This window comes from Labrus bergylta, chromosome 9, assembly GCF_963930695.1.
Source record: "Labrus bergylta chromosome 9, fLabBer1.1, whole genome shotgun sequence".
Lineage (NCBI taxonomy): Eukaryota > Metazoa > Chordata > Actinopteri > Labriformes > Labridae > Labrus > Labrus bergylta.
Genome location: NC_089203.1, coordinates 28786470 through 28810489, shown reverse-complemented (window position 1 = coordinate 28810489; position 24020 = coordinate 28786470). Strand labels below are relative to the sequence as shown.

The 24020-nt window shown below is 41.4% G+C and overlaps 1 protein-coding gene across 6 annotated transcripts in view; it reads left to right on the top strand.

Moving 5' to 3' along the window:
* Window positions 1-24020, top strand: part of gria2b (glutamate receptor, ionotropic, AMPA 2b) — a 62256-nt gene that overhangs the window by 14306 nt on the left and 23930 nt on the right. For all 6 annotated transcript variants that reach the window (XR_010666849.1, XM_065958549.1, XM_020645082.2 and 3 more), the window contains exon 3: window positions 18719-18958. Coding sequence is in view for 5 of the 6 variants with exons in the window: in XM_065958549.1 (XP_065814621.1) it covers window positions 18719-18958 (240 nt within the window). In the remaining variant the exon portion in view is untranslated. The remainder of the gene's footprint in view (window positions 1-18718; window positions 18959-24020) is intronic.

Genomic DNA, 24020 nt, shown 5'->3' with positions numbered 1-24020 from the left:
TGCAAAACAGCCTGCACATCAACTCTAGAGAGGAGGGGGCGGGAGGGGGGAGAAGACCGCGCTCTACAATGTTTTGAATTTTGTATGCAGTACCCATTTTAAACAGTAGGTGTCAGAGTTACCTTTTCGCCCCTTTAATTAACTGTATTCAGAAAACCTGGCCGAGGTGAAATGATACACGATGTGAAAAGTCCGACTGATGTTGTACTCCATGTCAGCACTCACTGAATGTCTCTTGTCCAATCAGACTCCTCCGTCAGAACTAACTGTTGTGTGACTTGTTACATTGCACCTGTCTTGTCAGTTTAGAGGTTTTATGTTTGACTCTTTTTTTTGTTTTTTTTTCTAACACCAGCTTAAAAACGCTGTCTGTTCCTGGCTTATAAACTACAGTAACAGATGAAAAGTGTTTCTTGAGATGGCAGCAGATGCCCATGCTAGCTCAGCTGTCAATCAAAGACATGTACCTGCTCGCCCACTCAGAGGGTTGGAGGCTAAAGAAGCTCTCTGGTGCACATCCAAGCAGTCAACTTGTTTTCTGAAACGGCAAAAAAAAAATACGAGTTTCATAATATTTCCTACTGTATCTGTAGTTATATCTCACCGTCTTGCAGACATTGTTTGGTTTAATTAGTCTCCTTGACCTCTTAAAGCTATAGAGAGCAAGTATGATCATCCAGACAAACAAGGAGAGGGATGTTAGGTAATTGTTTTTCTGTGAGCACTGGGAATATAAACATACATTTCCTGTTGTGGTTTTGAAGTGAGAGAAGAAAGAGGCGACATTTTGTTAAAAACCTGGACACGGCATTACTCCACATATCAGTAAAGAAACATGTTTTTTATTTGTTTCTGTAAAAGTTGGGGGAACTGACCCTCCATGCAGCATTTAGCAGTTTTTATTTTATTGTTTTGGACTTCCACGTCTTGCAGTTGAGTCAGCAGAAACTGCCACAATGCAGCGAGGAAGGCACTTAATCCCCAAGATTTTGTTGAAGTAATTGTCTCCTCACACACTGCGAGATAAGGTCAAATCCCTGAAGAGTAAAACCCAATTCAGTGCGGGGGGTGACCACAAGGACAGCCAAGTACGTCTAAACAATAAAATAAAAAAAAATGACACAGCCAATTAGAAGTGGAAAACAAAAAGAGTAGTTTGAAATGAAAAGGCAGAGAGGGTAGACTTCAGCCAGCGGTGTGTGTCCACTAAAGCTGGGTCAGCACCCGAGCCCTCTGGCAGGTGAGCTCACTGTGTGTGACAGGTCTCTGACAGAGAGGGCAAACAAACAGACCAGTACATACACATGCTCGGGCTGAGGTATATTCTGCCACCTACACACTACAGGCAGACAGAGGTTGGAACGATGCAGAAGGGAAGATGCCAACTATCCCAAAACTTTCAACACTCGGGACGCTTTGAAATAAGTGGGTTTGGTGTTGAGACAGTCTATACAGAACATGTAGCAGTCAGGTCCAGAAACAGACATTTCAAACTAACCCAGGATGTAGAAAATAGCCCTCACATCTCTAAACAGCTCCCCCCCTCCCCCCTGCTGTGATCAAACAGCAGGCGAAACACTGGGAAAAGAGGACAGCTGCATACATTATCAGACATTTTCAGATTCCTACATTTGCCCCCGAGAAGATGTCAGAGCACAAACATTACATCAAATAAAATACATTTAAATCCCTCTTATCTCTGCCTACATTAATGGGATTTAGCAGTAGGCACAGGGATTATCAGATGTGTATCATATTGTTTCGAATTGCAGCCCAGTTACATTTTCTGCTCTCTTACAAATACAGTTTTTTTTGTCAGATATAGCAAGGAAGTGTAACGTGGATAAAGGTACACATTCTAACTTTACTCATTAGGCTGTATCTCATTTTGTATTCATGACACCTCAACAGGGGGAAATCTTTATCTCCACCAACCTGTATCAATTATATTAAGCTTTAAAGTCACAGGGCATGGTCGAGTGTTAGTATGTACCATGCAGGTTGATACTCTACATGCATTTTCCTTTCTAGTCATGCAAAAACTCCCTGCTATTCAGATATAAGTGCGTCACAATCCAATGTTTCGTCAACACAACAAGTTCTCTTTTGTGTTGCTCTTGCACAGCACGGGCGACGGGGTTGATTGTCAAAAAATAGTCTGATTTGCATGAAAATCCCCGGCATTGAGGAAGAGACATCAAATCCTTTGAAAGCGCACAGCTGCAATCTCAACCTTACTTTTTCATGCTTGTTTTCTTTGTGAAAAACAGAGTCCTCAAGAAGGTCAAAAACACTGTCGGCTGTCTTTTGAAGCATTAGCTTTTTTTTCAAGTAATCTTCTTTTTCTACAGGACTTTTCCCTAGCACAAACACAAAGTGTGTAATTTCTGACAAAGACACAAAGTCAAAAAAGTGTTTTAAACATGCAGCTGCAGCAAAGTAGATGAACAAATGAATGTTGAATTCTTGGAAAATCGCTAAACGGTTCCCTCTGCAAATCATGCGACAGTTCCCCGATATGAAACCAAGAGACGGCTTCAAGCCTCTAAATAAGCCGGTAAAACATCTTACCTATAGGCTCTCTTCTCCCAGCACCAGAGAGCTGCAGCCCTCCCCTGGCAGCCCTGCAGCATTCTGACCCTCTGGCTGGCCAATCAGCAGAAAGTGGGAAACGAAGGGAAACGAAGCTGAAACGAACCCTTCCAAAAAGAGGCTGAATTTAGAGTTTTTACAGACGCCAGTATCAGATAAATAAGGAGGTTTTTGAGCTGCTAAACATGTAAAGGGATGTGGATGCAGTAAGGGAAACGGAGTCAGCGGCAAATGGAGATGGGGAGCTGATAAATTTCCTTGGGTTGTTTCGAGTGTCTAAGAGCAAATATTTCAAGGTGTTGGGAACTTTTCATTGACTAGGACAACTCCTGTTGCATCCTTAATTCCTCTAAGATAAAAGAAAGGAGAAAATAAATGGTGGTTGAAGAGGAATGATGTCGAGAAAAATGGAGACTAACAGGTGCTGTATGGACTGCGAGTGCTACGTACAAGAAAACCTTTAGATTCAGTTCGTCTGTGATATAAAAGCATCTTGAACAGGAACCATGTGGGATCGTATTGTCTCTCTCTCTGAGCCAATCCTAATTCCTCCTCGGCAAACACTGAGTGTCTGGTTGCCATGGCAGCAGCTCTCCGAGGTGCTGGATGAAGCAGTGTTTTCATAGATGTTGCTAATTTCACTGTGGCGGTGCTGCTGCAGGATCATTAGAAACAACAGAACAGCAGGTCCAAAGTCTGCGCCGCTATTCCCACTAAAAGGTCAGCGCACACACGATATGTTTTATTACAGCTGAAAGACCGAGTGTGAACAAAGGAGCGGTGTGAGTGTCATGTATTGGTTTCAGACTTTGCAGAATCAATATCTATGATCAGACAGCTGCTTGATATTGAGTTAGAAATCTGGACATCGTTCATGAGGACATTATCTTGCGTGAGTGTTTGTGTCTGCTGGAGAAGTTTTCATGTGCATGACTCAACAGGGAACAACAACACAATTTTCAGCGATTTGCATGGAGTCTGGCCAAACTGGAATTTCATTTCTGCACGACAGAGTAACATAGAAAGTCAAGGTCAAAACACAGTTTGCAGCTGGTGATGCAGACTGCAACGGGCAACATGTATGACTCAACAGGAAGTTGCAGAAACTGAGTCATTCATGTAGTCCTGTGTTCACTAATTTTAAATTAGTGTGTCTCGATGCTGTGGTTTCTTGGGAATCCATGAGAAATGATCGTTCAAACCTCCATTAAAAAAAAAGCATCTTTCTTTTCTCTCCTGCAGACAGTCCTGCCAAAGCATGAATTCCTTGCTTTTTACAATTCTGCAACATGATGTTGTTAATGCAGCAAACGTCTGAACAGTTAATTGCGTTAATATCACAAAAATGTATCTTGAATGGTAAATGGACTTGAGCTTGTTTATTTCTTTTCTCGTCTTCTGACTACTCAAAGCACTTTTACACCGCAGGTCACACCTACACATTCACACCCTGATGCTAGAGGCTGCTGAGTAAACCAGAAGTAACCAAGTGACTAGTAGTAACTAATCCCATTCATACACATTCATACGCCTCAAATGAAGCAGGAGAATTGCTTGGGGTTAAGTGTCTTACCCAAGTACACATCGGTCATGTTGCTGCAGGAGCTGGGGATTGAACCCCCCGACCTTCCAGTTGAGAGACGACCCACTCTACCACTGAACCACAGCTGCCTCTAACTACTGTGTTCTCAGTACTGTAGTATATGAATATGTTGGTCTGTAGACCTGAAGGGCAACACATGAAACACCTTAAGGAACAATTCAAGTCCTTATAAAGTTAAGAAAGTTTTCCTGGCTTCATTAGAAGATATCTACATAGTTTATATGTATTCAATCAAGAGTCTGAATGCCCTTTTATTGATTCAAGGAGCTTGTTAATCAGTTGTTATGAAGACATCTTATCACCTATACCTCGTGTTTGTGGGTGAGATGCTGATAGAGATTTAAAAAAAAAAAAAAAAACTAGAAAACCAACATGTTGTTAAATGTTGTTAGGTTGTTAAAATAAAACTTTCAGTTTAGCTGGATTTGTTTTTTTTTATATTAAATCTTTTTTTCTTTACCTAAATTTGAGACATGCCGCACACCTTATGTCCTGTATTTTTAAGTCTACTTGGGGATCTGTTCGTATCTTTATCTAATGAAAAACCTGGGCTGGTTTAAGTCTGTTTGAGATCATTATAGCGACTTTGGTTTATCACCATTACAAGTGCAGGTTGCTTCCATTCAGCCCAGTTTTTCACGTTTTTAAAAATATAATTTCATCTTCCTTAAAGGACGTTTTGTTACTTTTCTTTTTAAGGTACCATATAAGCTGATTTTTCTTCTGTATTGTATTAAAGCCTCTTCCGAGCACCCAAAACTCTGGATCGTACACCAATGAAAGTTAACGGCGTTTGTATCGGTAACACTTTACAACTTCAACATCACAGGAGTTATTTACTTTAAACTTCAAAAGCTTTTCCCAGGATGATACCTCTACTTTAAAGCCAGTGTAGCCCTGATTAGGACGCCTTAATTGACTTTGATGTGTAAAGTAGAGCCGCTGTTGATGTAATTAAGAATATCGATTCAAAATCCACAGGAGAAATACCGGAGAGGGCAGTACATGGTTTAGTTAGTGCGACAGGATGTAGCTACTCTAGTCAGTCAATTACCTGCACAGACAAGCTGCTCATGCTCTACATCGAGCTACTGGACGAGCATCAGGAAGTGGGTAGAACACGACAAGAGGAGGAGCAGAAATGACAATTGGATGACGAGAGCAGCCGCACAATGATGGCACACTGTGCCTTTATCAGACTTGATTATTGTGAAAACCTCCATCCTCCATCCAAAGCCATCAGAAAGCCTTCAGGAAACAGGTCAGCAAACAAAGGGAGACAGAGAAGGGGAGCAAGAGAGACACGGAAAACGAGGAAGTGAGGAGGATGAGGAGGAGGAGGAGGATCAGAAGTTGATAAGAACTGAGCTGCACTGTTCTTCTAGAAACCAGCTGCCGGAAGAGCTGCTCAAAGGGACAGAGAAACATTTCCCAGAGTGCCTCGCTGGCCCACACTGACACCTCCAAGAAGTCTTCTCGATCTGTCAGTCAACTTCATGACTAAGAGCTGTTTCCCTGGCAACAGCAAACTTATAGACCTATCTTACCAATAGATAAACTACACATGAAGTTTACAGATTCAAGGTTTTTGTCAAAAAAAATGAATAAGGCTGATGTTGACCTGACTCATGTGATCCTTTTATTGAGTTGCTGGTACCAAATATTGATATATTAATAAGAAAAAACATGGTGCTCACACTGATTTAACCCCACATGTGAGTCACTACTTCCTGACTCTACACAGTGAAACGTAGGACATGCATGATGAGGGTAACGTGAACTGTACTATACTGGACTATAAACAAGTTGTCAGCGAGATATAAGAAGAAGAAAAAGACAACACAGATGGGCCATGTATCCTATCCTATCATATGTTTTGTATCGTTTTATGTCGCATCTAGGGGTGCACAGATGCATCGGTTCAACATCGGTCCTGCTGACAGACATCGCCAAATAACCTGGCCTGTAGCCGATGTTTTTTTGGTGTGCCAATTTAATGACATCTAGTAGACCTAACTACTGATTCAGAGAAGAGATTATTTTATTGGTCAGATGAAGTCACCTGATCTGTTTTCATTGTCCAACATGAGAGAAAGTGTTGCATTGTGGGAGTGTGACACCCAAAAGAAGTCATGTAACAAACATCGGTATCGGCAATCGGGAATCAGCAAAGTTGTTATTTGAAACATTGGAATTGGTATCATTCCTGATTTTCCCAATCGTTGCCTCTCTAGTCGTATCATATTGTGATATAAACGTTATCTTGGACCACGTATTGTATCGTGTCATGCCGTATCATATCGTCTCTTCTATCACATTGGATCGTGCGTTACCCTGCGATCCCCATCCCTACTCCTCAGTTTGTTTCCTTTCTTCACTTGCTTTTTAAATCACCTCCGCACTACACAAAATGATGATCTGAGGAGCAAACATTTTCTTGCAGTGTGAAAAAAAGGGAACATGGCTGAAATATGTTACCGTGGCAACAGTGTACAGAGGGAAAGAGAGCAGATCAGCGGCTGGAGACAAAGCTCTTACATGTTACAAAACAGCGCCCACGCTCCTCATACCTCAGAGCTTATTGATAAATATTTAGCTTTCTTTAAGTGTTAGAGGATGCTCCAGCCTGCTGAATGATATCAGGTCTTTGGGAAAAAAAGAGAAAGATTTAACCTAAAGAAATCCTTTGGGAAATGTGTGAAGAGGAATCTAGCTGAGGGCTGAACAGCGTTTTAATTGAGATGAGGAGAAAAGATGAAAGTCTGTAGATTGTTCTCGTGTCGGGGCTTCAAGTCAGGAATGTCTTTGTCCCTTTTCTATTTCTGAGGTTGTTATAATAAGGAAGGAAATACTGAAGAAGAAAAAATAACACATAGAAACCACTTTGAGGTGTCCTTGCGTTACCTACAGCAGGGCAGGACCGACAGGAGGAATTTAAAAAGGTCCAAAAACTGTGGAGAGCACCGAGGAGAGCTTAAACATGATGTTCTAGAAATGATTGAAAGGCAGAGGCAGACTGAAGATATCTGAGGGGCAGGGGGGGAAAAAGAGGGTAGAAAAAAAGTTTTTCTTTTTACCACAAGGGAGGACATCCTTAAGGGCCCTGATCTAGTTTTATCCATTTTGATGGGAAACAGAAGTTTTTCACATTGAGATTTAATGCAGGGCAGTATCGTAGCTCCACTTTCAGTTTGCCTTTTTACTACTACAGTGATCCCAGCAAAAGAAGCCGAGTCGGGTTTCCTGGCTCGACTTCACCCTCTACTGAAGGTGCATGAAGAGTGAACCGCTTGAAGAGGTCAAATAGCTCCAGCAACACTTACAGTGTAAAGATCAACTTAAATAGACAGACTGGGTTTGACTTGCGCCCCTCTTTACCCCAAATTTCCACATAGTCCGTGAAAAATGGTCTGTCAGCGCCACAGTTTTGCTCTGTCTGACAACGCACGCCATGCCCCGCTGGATCCATTTCTGAAACGTGGGCGCAGCCATGATCAGCTGTACACACTTCACAGGAGAACTACAAGATCACGCGGGAATAAAGAGAGAAACGTGCAAACAACAAGGTGCTTTGTCTTTATGAGGATGATTTGTTGTCCATATATTGTGTTTTATTTTGAAATTGACGTACGGCGCTGACGTACCGCAGTATTTGGAAATTGGGGGTTACTTAAAATTGATCTCCCAGTGTGTGATTATGAAGTAGGAGCGCCATTCCAACCTGCTGGCTCTGATGTTTTACAGGAGGAGGAGGGGGTATGGAGTAGCAGAGAGACTCCACCTCCACGTCATCTCTTTTTATTGTTTTTATTGAGAGCCCCCTGGTGGCCGATATTATGCGTTTAAACTTTGTACTGCGGTTCTCATCGTGTTTCTAAGCAGCCGTCAATAAATGATGTATTTTGCATGCTTGACTGTTAACCTTAACATTGTTTTTATCTGTATGAAGCACACCTGAAACATCAGGTAGCCGTGTTTTGGAGCAGTCATATGAGTTGTTTGGGAAGGCAGTGACAAACTCAAGTCTCGTTTTTCCCCCAGTTTCTCGTAGATATACAAGGTCACAGTATTTCTGTGCAGGAACTATATATCATCAGTGTTGGCATTAAGCTGCCTGCCAGCTGGTGACGGATCAGTTTTACATAAAATCCCCAAAGTCCAGAGGCCGTTTCTCCATGGTGAGAACAGGAGTGTTGGAGAGGGTGCGATATCTAACAGGCAGCTCTGTTAGCTGTGACTGGACTGCAGATGATCATCATCACCACAGTGACGCGTGTGTGTGTGTGTGTGTGTGTGTGTGTGTTAATCTGATTCATCATTTTGCTGATGCAATGCTCTTCTATTAGATATCTTACCACTGTTTATTTTACAAACGAGTCCCTGATCACTGCATTTAATATCAGATTTTTTAACATGTATTTAGCTTGTTACAATTAATGATTTATTGTCACTTTCTGTTTTCACTAACATGGCTGCCAGAGTTTCACAAAGCACGGGGTCACAAGGTTGAAATGCTGTCAGGAGACATTATTTTAATATTTCTAAATGTGCGAGCATACTGATGAATTGACTGTAGGCCAGCATGATATGACAAAATGATGATACAATTTTTCAATATTGCGATAATATAAAAATGATATGAATGCTGATAAATACACAAAACTAAACTGAATATTTGAGCTGTAACTCATAACTTCTGTCTGTCTACTGTTCTTCTTGTTCTACAGAATATTTGTGTTTGCAACAAGTCCCTTCTACATACAAAAAAAAAAATAGTTTTCCTCGACTAATTTGGCAATTATTAATCTGAGAGCAGCTCATAGTTAGCTTTAGCTTCATCTGACTGGATCAAGTAAAGGCATGAACATTAAACACAGGCCTTCATACAACTGGTTAAATGTTCACATGCTAAGTGAGAAAGCATTTATTGGCTACATTCAAAGTGGGTTTTTAATTGAATGCGATTAATTCTGACTTTTAAGATGTGTCTATTGTGAAGGCTCATATTGCGATAACGATAGTATTAAGGTTAATTGAGCAGCCTTACAGTAACAAGGGGGCTCTCAATCAGAACAATAACAAACCAAAAGATGACGTTGAGGCTGGCGGGGAATCATGGGAGTGGTTCTCTCTGCTACTCCACACCCAACCGCTGATGAACACAATCTCTGAGTTCACTGTAGTCGAGATGAACGCTGAAACCGACCTGAGGACATGAATATGTTTACAGACGAGCTAATGTATCCGAGTATAATCTACATGACGCTTTATAATTGTATTGTGATCAAACTTTGGTTTGCACATCTGGGATCAAACTGAGTTCACTCGCAGACTTGTTTGTGTTACTAAAAACCTAATACATCGTCCTCACCGTCTTAAAAAGTTTCGCTCTGATGCGAGGCTTATTAGACATCAGCTGAATGAGGATGTTTGTTATCATCAGTAAATTTATGCAGGTTGAATCTTTGATCAGTGACAGAGCAGTGATGTAAACATTGGAGGAGATGCCTTCAGTGGCACAGTGGTGAAAAGGAGGTCAGCTAATTGGGACGGCTAAATATAATTCACAGGGAGCACCTTCTCCTCTGAAGGTGACACGCAGTGCCAGAGTCACAGCTGCGATAAATGTAACACAAAGTGATGATGAGGTGATCAGGACCTTCTGATGACCACGGAGGGTTCTGATTAGGGCTCATTCGTCTGTGGTCGAAATAAGGCTGCAAAAAAAACAAAACGTTGGAAGTTTTTAGAAAAAAAATAACATTGTCCATTTACTGAGCCAAAGTTTAGACAATTAACCTAATTACCAGTGCCACAAAGTTTGCAACAGGTGTGTTGCATATGCATAGCGACGGTCTACTACCCCTCGATAGATCACCGTTGTTAAGGAAACACCCCGTAACTAAGAAAAGTAGACGGTTGCTAGGGATGCAGATATCAAATACTCTGGAGGACTAACTGTCATCATATCAGTCCTTGATGAGCAGTCCTGTTAATTTGATGTTTACTTTGGGAAAAGGACAAAGGAGAGGATGTCCTGACGTCATAATTGGGGGCTCCAGATAGCTTAGCGGTTATGACGTGCGCTATGTAGCCTACAGGAGGTGTAGTCATCAATGCAGCGGCCGTGGGTTCCATCCATGACTGCATGTCGTCCCTCACTCTCACCTCCCAACGTTTCCTGTCTCTCTTCAACTGTCCAATAAATACACCAGTTAATGGATGAAACAATAAAATGCTTCAAGAGGAGCTTGGAGACCAACCAGCTGTGCATCCACAAAAAACGCCAAAAAGAGACACAAGTGTAGTAAAAACAACAATGTTGGGATTACAAGTCCCTCAGGCCGACAGCGTTTTTATCTCATTTGAACATTCCTAGATTAAGCGAGAACTAAATTTTTCATAATATTTTTATCTTTTCGGAACAGAAAAACATAGCGTAACACAACGTGGTCCATAACCCAGCTTACAGACCCCACAGTGAGCAATATTAAGATGTGTTTCAACATTTTGCTCATGGTGCCTAATTAGAGTAACCTCATCAACACTGGGGGAAAAAAAAAAAGATTTTCCCAGTCGCTTGTTTTTTTTTTTCTGTTTGAAGGGAGATTTCTGAGGGCAAATTCTCCCTGGTTACTTTGAGACGCAGCCAGATGTGACGAAGGCTTAATGATTTTTCCCACCATCCTCACTGTTTCTGAAAGTTACTGTTTTTAGCTGACATTTTTTTTACCTTAATTAAAGATTTCTAACGCCTCACACAAAAATCTCCGGGTCCTCGTTTTCCTGCCAAAACCTGCCTGAACAGCAGCTGCCTTGAGAAAAGAAACGGGTAATGCATCGCTTTAAGACGTTGAATGAACATGCTTAGTAACATGTTGTCATACTGTAACACTCCAGCTGCAGCACAGTCATACAGATATTCAGTCTTTAAGCATGAGCTCAGAGAGTTTTAATCCTGAGCAAACAGAAGAGAACTTCAAGGCCCGGCATCTAATATAAAAAGTGCTATATTGTATTTATTTTGTTTTTGTGATGCTGTTCAGAAAGGACGTTTCCTATTTGTCAGACACGGAGAGTTTTATACCCAATCATTGTCATGCTCAGCAGCAAGAAAAACGACATAAAGCTACAAGAAGGAGACATTTATTCAGCCGATATATGACACATTATTCTAAATAATAAAGGGGGAAGTAATGCTGGAGAATCAAGGCAGCTGAGGACTTAAATTGTCTCTAAGAAATCTGAATAGGACAGAGCACCAATAAAGATATTCATTACTTTTATTATGTACTCATTGAAACCAATACGACAAATACGAAATCAGTCCTGTAATGCAGAAATCCACATAATAAGTCTTATTATTATTTTTGCCCTGGGCTGATCACAAGAGGATGTCATTTAGTGTTTATGACTTTGGTTAGCTTCTTCCTGCAGCAGGAAACATAATGGGAAGTGGGAAGCATTGCCATGGTAACAGCAAACTCAACAATTCAGAGACGTCGCTGTGACACTCAATGATCGTGGGTAGTGAAGTTCTCTTCCCTGATATCGTGAATAAACCATGTCTTTCTAAAAACGAGGTTGATATCAAATGATAGAACATAAACCAACGTTTCACACTCAGGTAGTTCGTGGTCAGTCTACCTTTGAGGGTTATGACATAATGGCTAATAATCAATTACGCTAAGGAGAAAATAAAAGGGGTTTTTACTTCTGGAACCACTCTGTTGAGCTCTATTATGTTGTGCTGGTGATTTGATGCTTTAATGTCCGTTTGAAGATAAATTAATATTCTATTACAGGGCCCGATTGATATGGGAGTTTTGGGGCTGATACCGATATTTGAGGCCGATACCAATATACCCGCCGATATCTTTTTTAGATCTAGTTCAGATATATAGATATACATTTATTGTGTTGATCTATGAAATGCAGTTATCAAACACTAGTTAAAAAGATTTTAAGACAAGATACCGATAATCACGTGATATGCTGACATCGGCCTAGATTATCGGCTGGCTGATTAATCGGTTAATTTACAATGTTTTTATTGGTTCATGAAAGAGTTTGTGTCTTAAGTCTCAATCTACAACATAAATACAAACTACAAATGTGTAAGAAAAACTATGGTGGTGTGAAAACAACAATGTGTTTCTCTCTTTAATGGAGTGTGTGATGGCCAAATTTCACCTCCTACATACCGTAACATTTACAGAAAGCACCCACAAACACATGTTTTTATAGTAACAGAGAGCAGATGAAAGATCTTAGTGTGTTTAATTATACATGTGCATAATCACCTCGTGCATATGCATATTTACTATAGAATGACCCCAGGGATAAATGCATTGAAGAGCGATCACATGTGGCTCAGTGGTAGAGTCGCTTGTCTCTCAATCTGAGGGTTTAGGGGGGTTTGATGCCCAGATCCTGTAGTCACATGTTGAAGTGTTCCCGCGGGCAAGACACTGAACCCCAAGTTGCTCCTGCTTCTATGCCAGCCATTTGTGAATGTGGGAATGTGACAGCTTTGAGTCAGCAGACTAGAAAAGTGTGATACAAGTCCAAGTCCATTTACCATCAACCTTTTGTATCTTTCTTTATAGCCAATAAGAAAGCAAGAACATATGTGATCTTGTTGGATTACTTGACAAAGTAGTGGGACTTGAATATTGGCGGACCTCATATTCCCTTCATCACTTTTGGTCCGACAGATTTACAGACATTTCCTCTCTTCAGTTGCTTCTTGATACTGGTTGGGACGATTGGTTTCTTCCCCATCGTTTTCAGGCTGCGTTCAGTCAAGTCAGCAGTTATGAACAGATACTTTGCCCTCGCTCGTTGAACGTGTAACTCGGCCTCTTTTTTCTGAGGAATGTTTCATTATCCTCACCTAATTGTACGGGGATAATTTCCCCATTAGACTGTGGCAGTTAACCGACGACAAGCACTTTGGGTTCTATTAGCTCCAATAAGACAAAAGTGAAATTAGATTAGTGAGTTCTGATCTCTCTGTGACCACATCTCCAGCCACTGTCGTCAGCTAAAAAGATTAGAAACACTGCTGCTGACTGACGGAGGTGATAAGACAGCTGTTAATGGTTTGTCCCGGACGACTGTGATGTACATTTATTTGGACTTAAAGGGGACGTATTATGAAAAATCCACTTTTACAGTGTTTTTGAATATATATTTGGGAAACCTGATTGTCTAAAGACCCACAAAATGTGAAATAAATCCATCCAGTCCTTTGTTTGTGGTCTGCATAAGTCTAACAGCACAGAGGAAAATGCTCTGTTTCAAATTTGCTCTCCTTGTGATGTCACAGTGGGATTCTGGTTAAATAAAATCCCCTCCCCTCCCGTGGTATCTCCAACCATGGACTACACCCCAGCCGAAAAAAAATACTTTCGGGCAGGTCTGCCATTTTTATTCTCACTAGTGAAGGAGTGATGTCTACCGGGAAAATTCAGGGGGGGGTCATTGCATTTAAAGAGACACACGCACCAAAACGGAGTGTTCTGAGAGAGCTGGTTTATACAGGGTCACAAACCTCCTCTGGTGATTGATTCATGTTAGATTTTGACCAAAGCACAGCACAGATGTTTCATTTAGACCACAGGGGACTGTTTGAAAATGTAGAAAAGGGAGATAATATGTCCTCTTTAAGAAGCACAGGAACACCCCGGCATATTTCAGCCCTTTCATGTTGAGCTCTGTGAGTGTTTGTTTTTTAGACTCTGAGGGGGAAAAAATGCAGTGGAGGTTGAGGTAGCCCTCAGGATGGAGCTTTTGATTCTGGGGGTGAATGGTTGAAAAAACTCTTGGACAAGATGAAAATCTGCTTCTGAAGTGAATAAATAACACTCTCACTGCTGTGAAAAATATAGTTTGGTGCACTCAAGAGTAGCTGTCGGACTACTCTGCAACATTTCGGCCCACTTGCCAAGGGGTGGTTGATTTAGAAAAGTAACTGCCAAGTATGGATTTAACTGCAGCAATTAATTATCAGTGATTACTTTGCATTAGGAACCACTCATCCCCTTAAAATGTGCCTGCTTGTGCTTTAAATTCTCACCCACAGTAGTTACTAAAAAGTGTACATCAGGGTGTGTGTTTACTCTGAGACACCATGATACATATATATACATGATATATGGACAATAGTCAATTTCTTTTTAGTGTTACATTATGATCTTTGCTTTTGGTTGTTTCATCATAAATGTCAATGGAACATTACAGTAACTTGTTGACAGCTGTACGTTTGCTCTTGGGATACTGCTGATGCACCATGGAAATACAAAAAACACTGAAGTATCAGTTAATATGGAAGAGATATTTAAGTTTTAGGTTATGGCCAAGTGTGTGTAAGTATTTAACATCACTTTGGTGATGAATATCTTCTAAATACTACAAGTTCCATGAGCATCAGTGGCTGATGCAGTCAAAGAAAGGTGGTCAATCAGAGCTGACGTTTATTCAAGATGTTACACCATTGTAGTAACCTCTTCCACACACGGCTTGTACATTGTGTACAAGAATGTTCCACGGCAAATTATTTCCTAGTTGGTCGAACAGAATTTAAAGTCAGACTAACTGACTAGTCATAAGGTAAGAAAACAGTTGAGACAATTGTGCACATTAGCATTGCCAGCTAATGCTAATGCAGTCCTCCTTACACGTTAACATCCACAATCCTAGCCTGAATGCGATGGCCGATATGCCAGTTCAACCTTACACATCTGTCATGAACTGGTAAGTGACAAAGGAAGGGTATCACACATGAAACAAGGTTTAAAGGAAGTTAATTTATTATCAAACAATCATAATTATGTAAATCAGTCAAATCAGTCATGAATGCAATGTATGGATGAGTGTAGTGTTGTAAAGTGCAAACAAAAGCAAACCAGCTGGTGGAGGCCTGGGAGAAAGAGAGGAGAGAGACAAGTTAGAGTGGAAGCCACTTATAAGCAGAGTCCTGATGGACTCAGGTGTACCCAGTGGGACTAATGGCCTTCCTGACTCCGCCTGCTGTCTAACAAGCCAGGAAGCCAAACAAATGCAGACAGAGGGCAGGGCGTCACACAGCCTACATACATTTTTATCTCAATTTTCTTTCAAAATACTGCCTAACCGCTTTATTACTACGAGATGCTATCGGTCCACTGTGCTTGTTTTTAACCGGGTAGTAGAGCCAGGAGAGCAGGCCCATTAACCGGAGCTTCTGACAGTCTATATGGACACAGCCTCAGCTAGAGGCAGGTTGATACGTAGCAGCTTGAGCTTAACATTTGACTGGCATTGAGGGCCAACATATACAAATATTAAATTCAAACAAGGCAGCAGAGATGATCATCTTCTGAACTGGTTTTTATACCACAGTCCATTTCAGGTCTTTGGTGTGCTCTACTGCAATTATCCCAGCTTACCAAATGTCTGTGCAAAAATGTAGTTGAAGGAACTAAGGCTGCCCCAAATAACTCCTCCAATGTCACAGCTCTTTTTGGAGAACAGAGGAACTTTGTTTGATTTAAGTTTGCATGGTGAAAGCGAGTCTGTCTTTTTCAGCAGGGACAAAGTTTGAGACAAAAGATGGGAGCGCTGCAGCCTGCCTGATTCATTCGCTGGAGTAAAAACTTTAATGAGCTGCTGGTAATTTGGACCCAAACTTTACTAATGAAGCCGCTCTGTGCTTAACAGTACAAGAAAGCGGCTGTAAAGAGCACTCACTATGTGTGAAACATTTAAGCAGGAACTGAATAAATCTTTCCCAAAAAGCCTCTCTTAACACAGAGGCTGAAGAGCAAAGCCTGAATCTGAGACTGCTCACTACCATTTCCTCTCTCTCATTTTTCTAAGACCACAGCAGTGCCTCTTTCTGCTCCCCAGCATGCAACATTTCATCAATGAAAGCTTCTACAGGCGGTGCAGAAGTGGCAGGATGCCTACAGTACTTAGACCACGCTTGCTAATATCTGATGTATGGACTTCCAGATTCCTTTGTCAGCAAGAAATTCCCGTTATATTGTGTAAAAAGGAAATGACTCATTAGTTAAATTACACTGGAGGACACGCAAGTCCAAGTCAATAAGCCTGATTAACTCACATTTGATCGATACACATTTACAAGCTACATGCCAATCCGCTGACAGTGTTTGAGAAACAGCCTGCAACCTCAGGGATTGCTGAGACGTTCATGTTTACCTCCAGCCCACAGCGCCCTTCTCTCTCTGCACTCTGTGCATAATGACAGGGAGACGCCAGAAAAAGGTACGCTTCTGTACGTACCTGAGCATCGAGCATGAATTATTGAACAAAGGGGATTCTGCAGAGTCAACAACATGTGGATGAAATACAAATAATCTCATGTGAACTCACAAAGTCATCAACAAATGCTGGTTTACTTGCCCTTAAAGTATCCTAACAAAGGCAATCATTTAGTTTTAAAGGCGTCCAAAGTGTGTGTGTCTAACTTATTTAACAACACGGCTTGTTCTGCAGACCAATACTTTACAATGTAATGCTGTAAGGATCCCTCAAGCAGCACCTCTGGCAGCCTCTAGCTCAAGTGTTTCAGTGAAGTCATGTTAGGGTTAGGTTTAGGAAACGGCACAGTCCAATGGGAGTGGCTTGTCGTCAGGCGATGGTTAAGGGACGACACAGTCCGGTACTGGCTGGTCGTCAGGTGATGGTTGGGACGGCACAGTCCGATGGGGGTGGCTGGTCGTCAGGTGATGGTTGGGATAGCACAATCCGATGGGAGTGGCTGGAGGTCGGGGACGTCGAGTGGTAGTAGTGCCAGATCACCTCCCTGAAGGTTGGGGGAGCTCAGTCTACTCGAGAGCCTGGCTTCTGCTGCCAGGACAAGGCCTACTGGGCTTCTGGCACGGTAAAGGGAGGGGAGGGGGGTCCAGGCCATCCTCACCAACAATCCCGAGGAACATACAGGATGTATGCATGGGCAGAACAAACACTAATCTTTCAACCAAGAGACAGATGACTCAAATAGCTTGAAAACTACTGGGGAGGACTTTTAGCTGAATCTGAATCAGACTGAAATTAATCCTTGCCATCAGCCAGATGATTGATACTTTCTATGTTGTCATTTTTAACACGTTGAATCACTGCTGCAGGATAAGTGTCAGATGAAATTGATTACAACACGCTGCTGAGACAGCACCCTGCTTCTTTCTTTTACTTTGTCTACCCAATAGATTCCCAGTGAGTGATACTATTTGACTAAAGACAACAGGACCTGACGTCAGGTACTGGCCAAAAAAAACCCCAATCAAGAACAACCTGAACTTCTTTAAATTAATAAGACACTACATACCAACTCAAGCAGCACAGGTGTTCATGCATTCAATGCTTTTCTCTCATTTCTTATACTGTATGACAGTTTGGTCACAAGCTTTACCCTCTAGAATCAGAAACCTCTCATCACTATACAACCAGGCCCTGAAAATAATGGACAAAAAACCTGTCCGGTGGCATCACTTTCACATACTGAAAAAAAACAACACAATTTACTCAGTTTTGAGAGCTTGTTTTTAAATGTATCAACAATCTGGCCCCTGAACCTCTCTCCAGATATGTTCAAAGACAGGACGGAAACAGGGTAACAAGAAGCACTGTGAATGGAAACTGTAGCATACAACATCGTAGATCTACGTTTGGTCAATCAGCCTTCTCCATCAAAGGCTGTAAACCTTGGATCACATTACCACCTGAAATTAAATGAATTAAAGAAAATTCAAAGTTCTCTTGTTCAAAGCAGCAGTAGACCACATCCTGCGATTTTGCCAACAACTGTGTTTATTATGTTTGAAAAAACAGTTGCAGAGGTTTTTTACGGACATGCAACATTGTGACATTATATCTATGGATCTGCAGAACAGAGCTCCTTTAACATTTTGTATTAAAGGTTCTAAAGTTGTCAGAGTGATATGAGCTGGTGTTTTTTCCCCAATGAGTGTGTCCCTCGACCAGATAAAACTGTCAATAGCTGTTGCTTTATCAGTGCTCTGTGCTGTGTATGCCCTGCTCTCATAGGAGGAGTCAACATTACAGGAGGCACCAGTACAGCATATACTCGTGCAGCACAAGTGAATATCCCATATGACATGTTAATGTGCAGTTTTGGTGAATACTTGACTCATATTTAACGTATTTCCAGTGTATCAAAAAGTCATGAGGCCACTCATTAAAGTTTAACACAGTGACTGGCATACAGTGGATCTATCATGGTTCAACACAAGCTCTCCCCTGGCACAACTTACGGAAAGCTCTCCATTAATCCACCACAAGAGAAACTGGAAGAGCCGTCCCTGAATGCTCGTGTGTAGCTCTAATGTGCAGTAAAGGATTGCAGTAACAGTATATAAACACTGTCAGGAGTTACAGCAAGGAGCCGTGAAATAAATGTCACAAGAGTTTGTTTCAAGATAGAGAAATGTGATTGTTCTGACAAAAAGGATCCCCCTGTTACACACGCTAACAAGCCCCTTTCGTCTGCTTCAGTCTGTTCACAGTTCTCAAGAGGAGTGTACGCCATCTTCGGCTTCTACGACAAGAAGTCAGTGAACACCATCACGTCCTTCTGCGGGACGCTCCACGTCTCCTTCATCACGCCCAGCTTCCCTCTGGACGGGACTCAGCAGTTCATCATCCAGATGAGACCCGATATCAAGGGGCCCCTGCTCAGCCTCATCGAGTACTACAAGTGGGACAAGTTTGCCTACCTGTACGATAGTGATCGCGGTAAGTTGAGGACACTTTCTTTTTTTTTTGTGCTTTGGAAAAGCTTCTCTCCACGTCTGATTCCCTGCCGCTCCTAATGCAGCCATCATTAAATCACAAAAACACAGCAGCTGTTGTTGCCTCTTGATGTGTTTCCACTGGAAATTGGATTGGGGAAAAGCGTGACAGACTTTAATGAAATACATACGAGGCTACAGCTACATATTATTACACACAGGAAATTATTTCTGAACAGATTAAAAAAATAACAGGTTTTCTTCATGCAATCACAGATTGTGCTTAAGCTGCTTCAGCCAGTACAAACCCGTAAAAAATATGCAAAACACGTTGCATGCAGGTAGCACAGCACAGGTAATTCTAGGTAAAGGTCATTTTGGTTCTTCTGTCACATGCGATCAAGTAGTGCACCTGCTGTGTTTGAGACTCTGTTTTATGTAATGCCAAGAGGAATGGAGACAGTCGGAGTACGCTACGGCATACAGTGGAGGCAATGTGCCCTGCAGATGTGGACGTTCTTGCTTCATCTACATAAATGAGTCATTGGTTTGCATAATGAGGTCATGATATGAGCTCACAGTTTTTAGAAGTACTTATTACTACTACAACTTCACAGCTGAACCCACATGTCCATTACAATAGCAGAAGAGTAATCCACAATTGAATGGGTGATTGCAGTTAGTTGCTGAATATGACTGTCTGACTGCGGTTAAGGTCTGAAATTCACTCCAAATCCTGTTAATTGCATGCTTTTTTGTGCCTTTAGGTGCACCGTAGTTAAGACAGTGCAGCGTCTCTCTGTAGTCCCAGTGATTGGGACTAAAGTCCACACTGTGCCTTTGAATGTCTCATTTCATTTTTGCTCTCGGACAGACATGATGATGAATCTACAGTAATATCCACCTTGTTACAACAAACGATTTATTCTGTTTATTTATTGTTTTAGTCCTATTTATCAGTTAGTTTTCAGTACTCTCTACATTGGACAAAAACGTTGGTGACGTTGTGCAATGTGGAAAGTGTGCAGGAGTTTGCATGCAAACCTTTGGGAATTAAAACCAAACAAATAACCAAACATTTGGTGCCTAGGAATTAATTTTTTTTGCAGCCGCGATATCGCATCAGGTTTTGAGGTTGCTTGATTTTTATTAGTCGTAGATCTAAATGTAAAATTCAGGTATCGTGACAACCTCACAACAAACGTCTTGGTTTTAATCACAAAATATTATTCTTAGGCCCCGTGTCCACTTAGCGTTTTTTCCGGGCAGAAAAGCGCTGGCTGTGCGCTTGGAAGCGTTTGCATGAAGCATTTGTGCGCTGAGAAGAAAAGCGCTGCACTACCGTCCTGTCTCTATGACAACAGTCTGTTGACAGAAGATTTGGGTGAAGTTGCTGGTGCTCAGAAAAAAACGCTATCTGCACCCTTACCCATCTGGGTTAAGCACAGCCCTTAGTGGGATACATGGGAGGTTTCTCTCCTCAGCTATATAATTTTATCTGATATCAAAAATGTTGCTTTTTGTTTTTTTAAATGAGGGTTTTCTAAGCACTCACTTCATGCTCCTCTCAGCTCTGCACTGCTTCACTCTAACACCTTCACTTCTGGGAGCTGCCGGTCTGTACTGTCAGCCTCTGGGTAGATTGTGCTCTTTAGAAATCCAAACTCGTATACACACAAAAGACACACACATACTTACACACTCTCACACCCGGCTGGATAGTAGATAAAAACTGGTGATTATCTGGACACAAGCTCTAACTCAATGTCAAGCATCACCAACCTCCTGATCCATCAGCCCGGTAGACGAATCAATCCCCCCTGATGAGTCAGAGATGCTTTTTAATAGTGTCTCCAAATGGAAGCGATAACGCTAATTACTTATCAGTCTGCACATTTAAGTTAATAAAAAAGAGTCTGTGTCGTCTACACTTTGTGAAAACTTTGCAGTCTGAAGTTGTGTATGGAAGTAAGTGTTTCCAGGTCGCATGAACCTGTAATTGGATCAGATCACAGAAGGTTTTTTTGATGCCAGACAGTCAAAGAAGAAAAGTCCTCTTCCCTAAAAACTTTCACATCCAGGCGTACTTCATATTCAAATCTATTTCATCTCACTTCTTTGATCCCTTTCATCTGGGACTTCTTTTGTAGTCCACACTGATTTAAGTCTTGAAATTGTTTTTTTTTCATAGCAGACATTTTTTCCTCGCAGCGTGAATAGTTCTTTCTCAACACACTTTTTTATTTCCTCCTGTTTTTGCACACACATCTAGGGTCCGGACATTACAAGTGTGGTTCTTTAAAATATCAGAAAGTTGAGTGCAAAACAAACATGACTTCAGTTTGTGTGTAATCTCTCTTTGCTGTGTCATTCCAAAGCGTCGTCTGCTAATCGTGATTCTGGGTTTTGCACTGTTGGGGGGGAAAGCAGCCTCTTCTTGCGCAGAGTTTCCAAACAGCAAAAAAATCCATTCAACCAATACTTATTTTAATACTGTTTCTTCAGTTACCGTAAAACTTCTATTAATAGCCCAGGCTTTTATTTCCTTCGGTCTATGAAATGACCCTGCCTATATTTGGGACAGGCGTCAATACAAGTATTTAATTATTATTAAACAAAAACTTTGGGAAAGTCTATAAACGTGGAACGATCACACCAGAGCAAATAATTATGCACAACATTAGTAAAAAAAAACCACTCATTTGATCCTGATTTTTAAGACGCAGATTGGCTGCACAGCCGGTACGCACACCAGCATCACTCTGTTTTTCTTGAGCAGAATTTTAGTTTTTCTGCTTTTTCTGCTTATTTTGAATCCGCTAACTAATCAGCACTAAACATAGGGGCCTCTAATTGAGATCTGCCTTTTATTTCAAAACGTGCAGCTACACCGTGCTACTGAAAAGGAAGCATTTTTTTCGGACTTTATCTATTGTGAACATACAAAAGTAGGTACATAGATTAAATATACGAACCCCAAAAAGGGCAGAATATGGGCTCTTTAATTGGGATGGGCTTTAATTTGAAGTTTTACAGTAAATGCAATGATTAATACATCAATGGTTGCAGCTACAGCTGAATAACACTGTTAAGTGATGCTTAGCTCTCATGTTACATTTTTTAATCTCCTTCATTCCCTATATAGAACAAACATATTTTATTGTTTTTATATGTAGTATGCTGTGAGCACTTTGACATTGTTACATTCAATTGGTGAATGAAATGCTTAAAAAATGTTAAATAATGCACTGACAGCCTTCAGGAAGTCTGAAGAGAATCTACTCAGGGAAGCCTGCTTTCTATTGAGTGTTAAAGCTGAACAGTGCCGGTGGCTTAAGAGGGATTTGTTGCATCTCTGCTCCATGTTACCTTTAACTCTCAATCATTTCCCATCACTTAAGCTTCCCCAGCTGCACATTTCCACCTATCAAACACATGCTCTGCCTTCACTCCACTTCTGTTAACAGTAACTGCTTTTATTGTGGACTAGTAGACGTTACGATTACATCACATTTAGCTGGATCTTTGAACCACTGACCCGACAGCGAGTACGGGTTAGTAAACTCATGTGGGTGAAACTCTCCGAATTGCTAAAGTTGGTCACGGTAAGAACAGCTTTTAAAGGCTTTATATGTGATTTTTTGATCCAGCAGATGTCGCCCTTGAGCACCAGCATGAAACCAAAACAACTCGCGCTGCATTGTTGTGTTAGCATGCTAATGCTAGCGATCTTTATTATGCTGGTATCTTCACACTACATGTAAATTTACCTGAAATGAGCGTGATCTAGAAACACAGTTAAGCAGTGAGTACAGTATGTTATTCTTCTTTTCTCTAGTCCCTCAATTAAACTACTTTTATTCGCGAGGGGAGGAGTCAGCCGGCTGTCCCGCCGATGTAAACAAACTGAAAATATGACTCGGAAAACTCTGAAAACATCACAGACAGTGGGACTCGGGTGTTACACCCATTGTAGACAGTCATGACTCACAGAGTTATTTTCAGAGGATAAACTTGATTTCTACATTTGAGTGTGAAAAATCACATATAAAGCCTTTAAAGTCTTCTGCTGCCAAACAAAATAATTTACGATGGCGTCCAGGCGGTCCAGAACATTCTGATGTGAAATGACAGTAAGCTCTAATTAACTTTCTGCAGCCGGGAAATTAAGCTAAAGAGAAAAAGGCCAAAAACTGCAGTTCCTCAAGTGGCCACTAGATGCTGGCTCCAAAAGCGAGTCAAACCCCATTCAGCCCCATGTTAGAAAATCTATTTTTACGACAGAATAAAACAAAATAAAATAAAAGCTTTTGGTCAATTACTACATTCATGACAACTGTTTACTCACACTTTTACATTTCTAAGGACAAAAGTTATGCATAATTAGGGCGTGGTTTGCTTGCTAGCTGTGTGCTCGTTATCACAGCAGCAATTTCAGTCTCTTAAAAAATTAACCTCTTGGTTGTGTTTGTGTGGTCGGTGCCTTTTAGGACTTCTTTGGGGTAATTATCAATGTCTCTGCTCACTCTGCAAAGTGTCTTAGCTTTGAGTGTTGCTCATACATTTCATTATCTGTGGCTTCCCAAGCATTTGGAGGATTTAGACTTTTTCCCTCTGATGTGATGAGGGTGGGTGGGGCATTATGATGAGAGGACTAGCTCTTATACATTACCAGGTATAAGCCTTGACGTTATTTTTCCACTCCACATCCATAGATGCTTGACCCTTCCTCCCCTCTCGTCTCATTTCCACATCCTCTTGCTCTCCTCCCAGAATCCCCCAGCTTATCTTCCCAGTCAGCCTCGCGCTGACTGATGGCAGACAGGAAACGCCGCTCCTCGTCCAAAACCAGAGGGCGCTTTTCAACCTGCTGTTCTAAATTGTCCTCCTGCTAAACGTTAACTCTAACCCGCTGTCTCCTACTGTACGTCCCCGGCGCCACTGAAGGGCCTGTTGTGCATATTTCATCATTGCATGGCTGTCTAATTAGGTCAGTGTGATCCACTCATTCCCATGGCAACCAAAGTGTGGAGGGAGACAGAGAGACAGAGAGAGAGAGAGAGAGA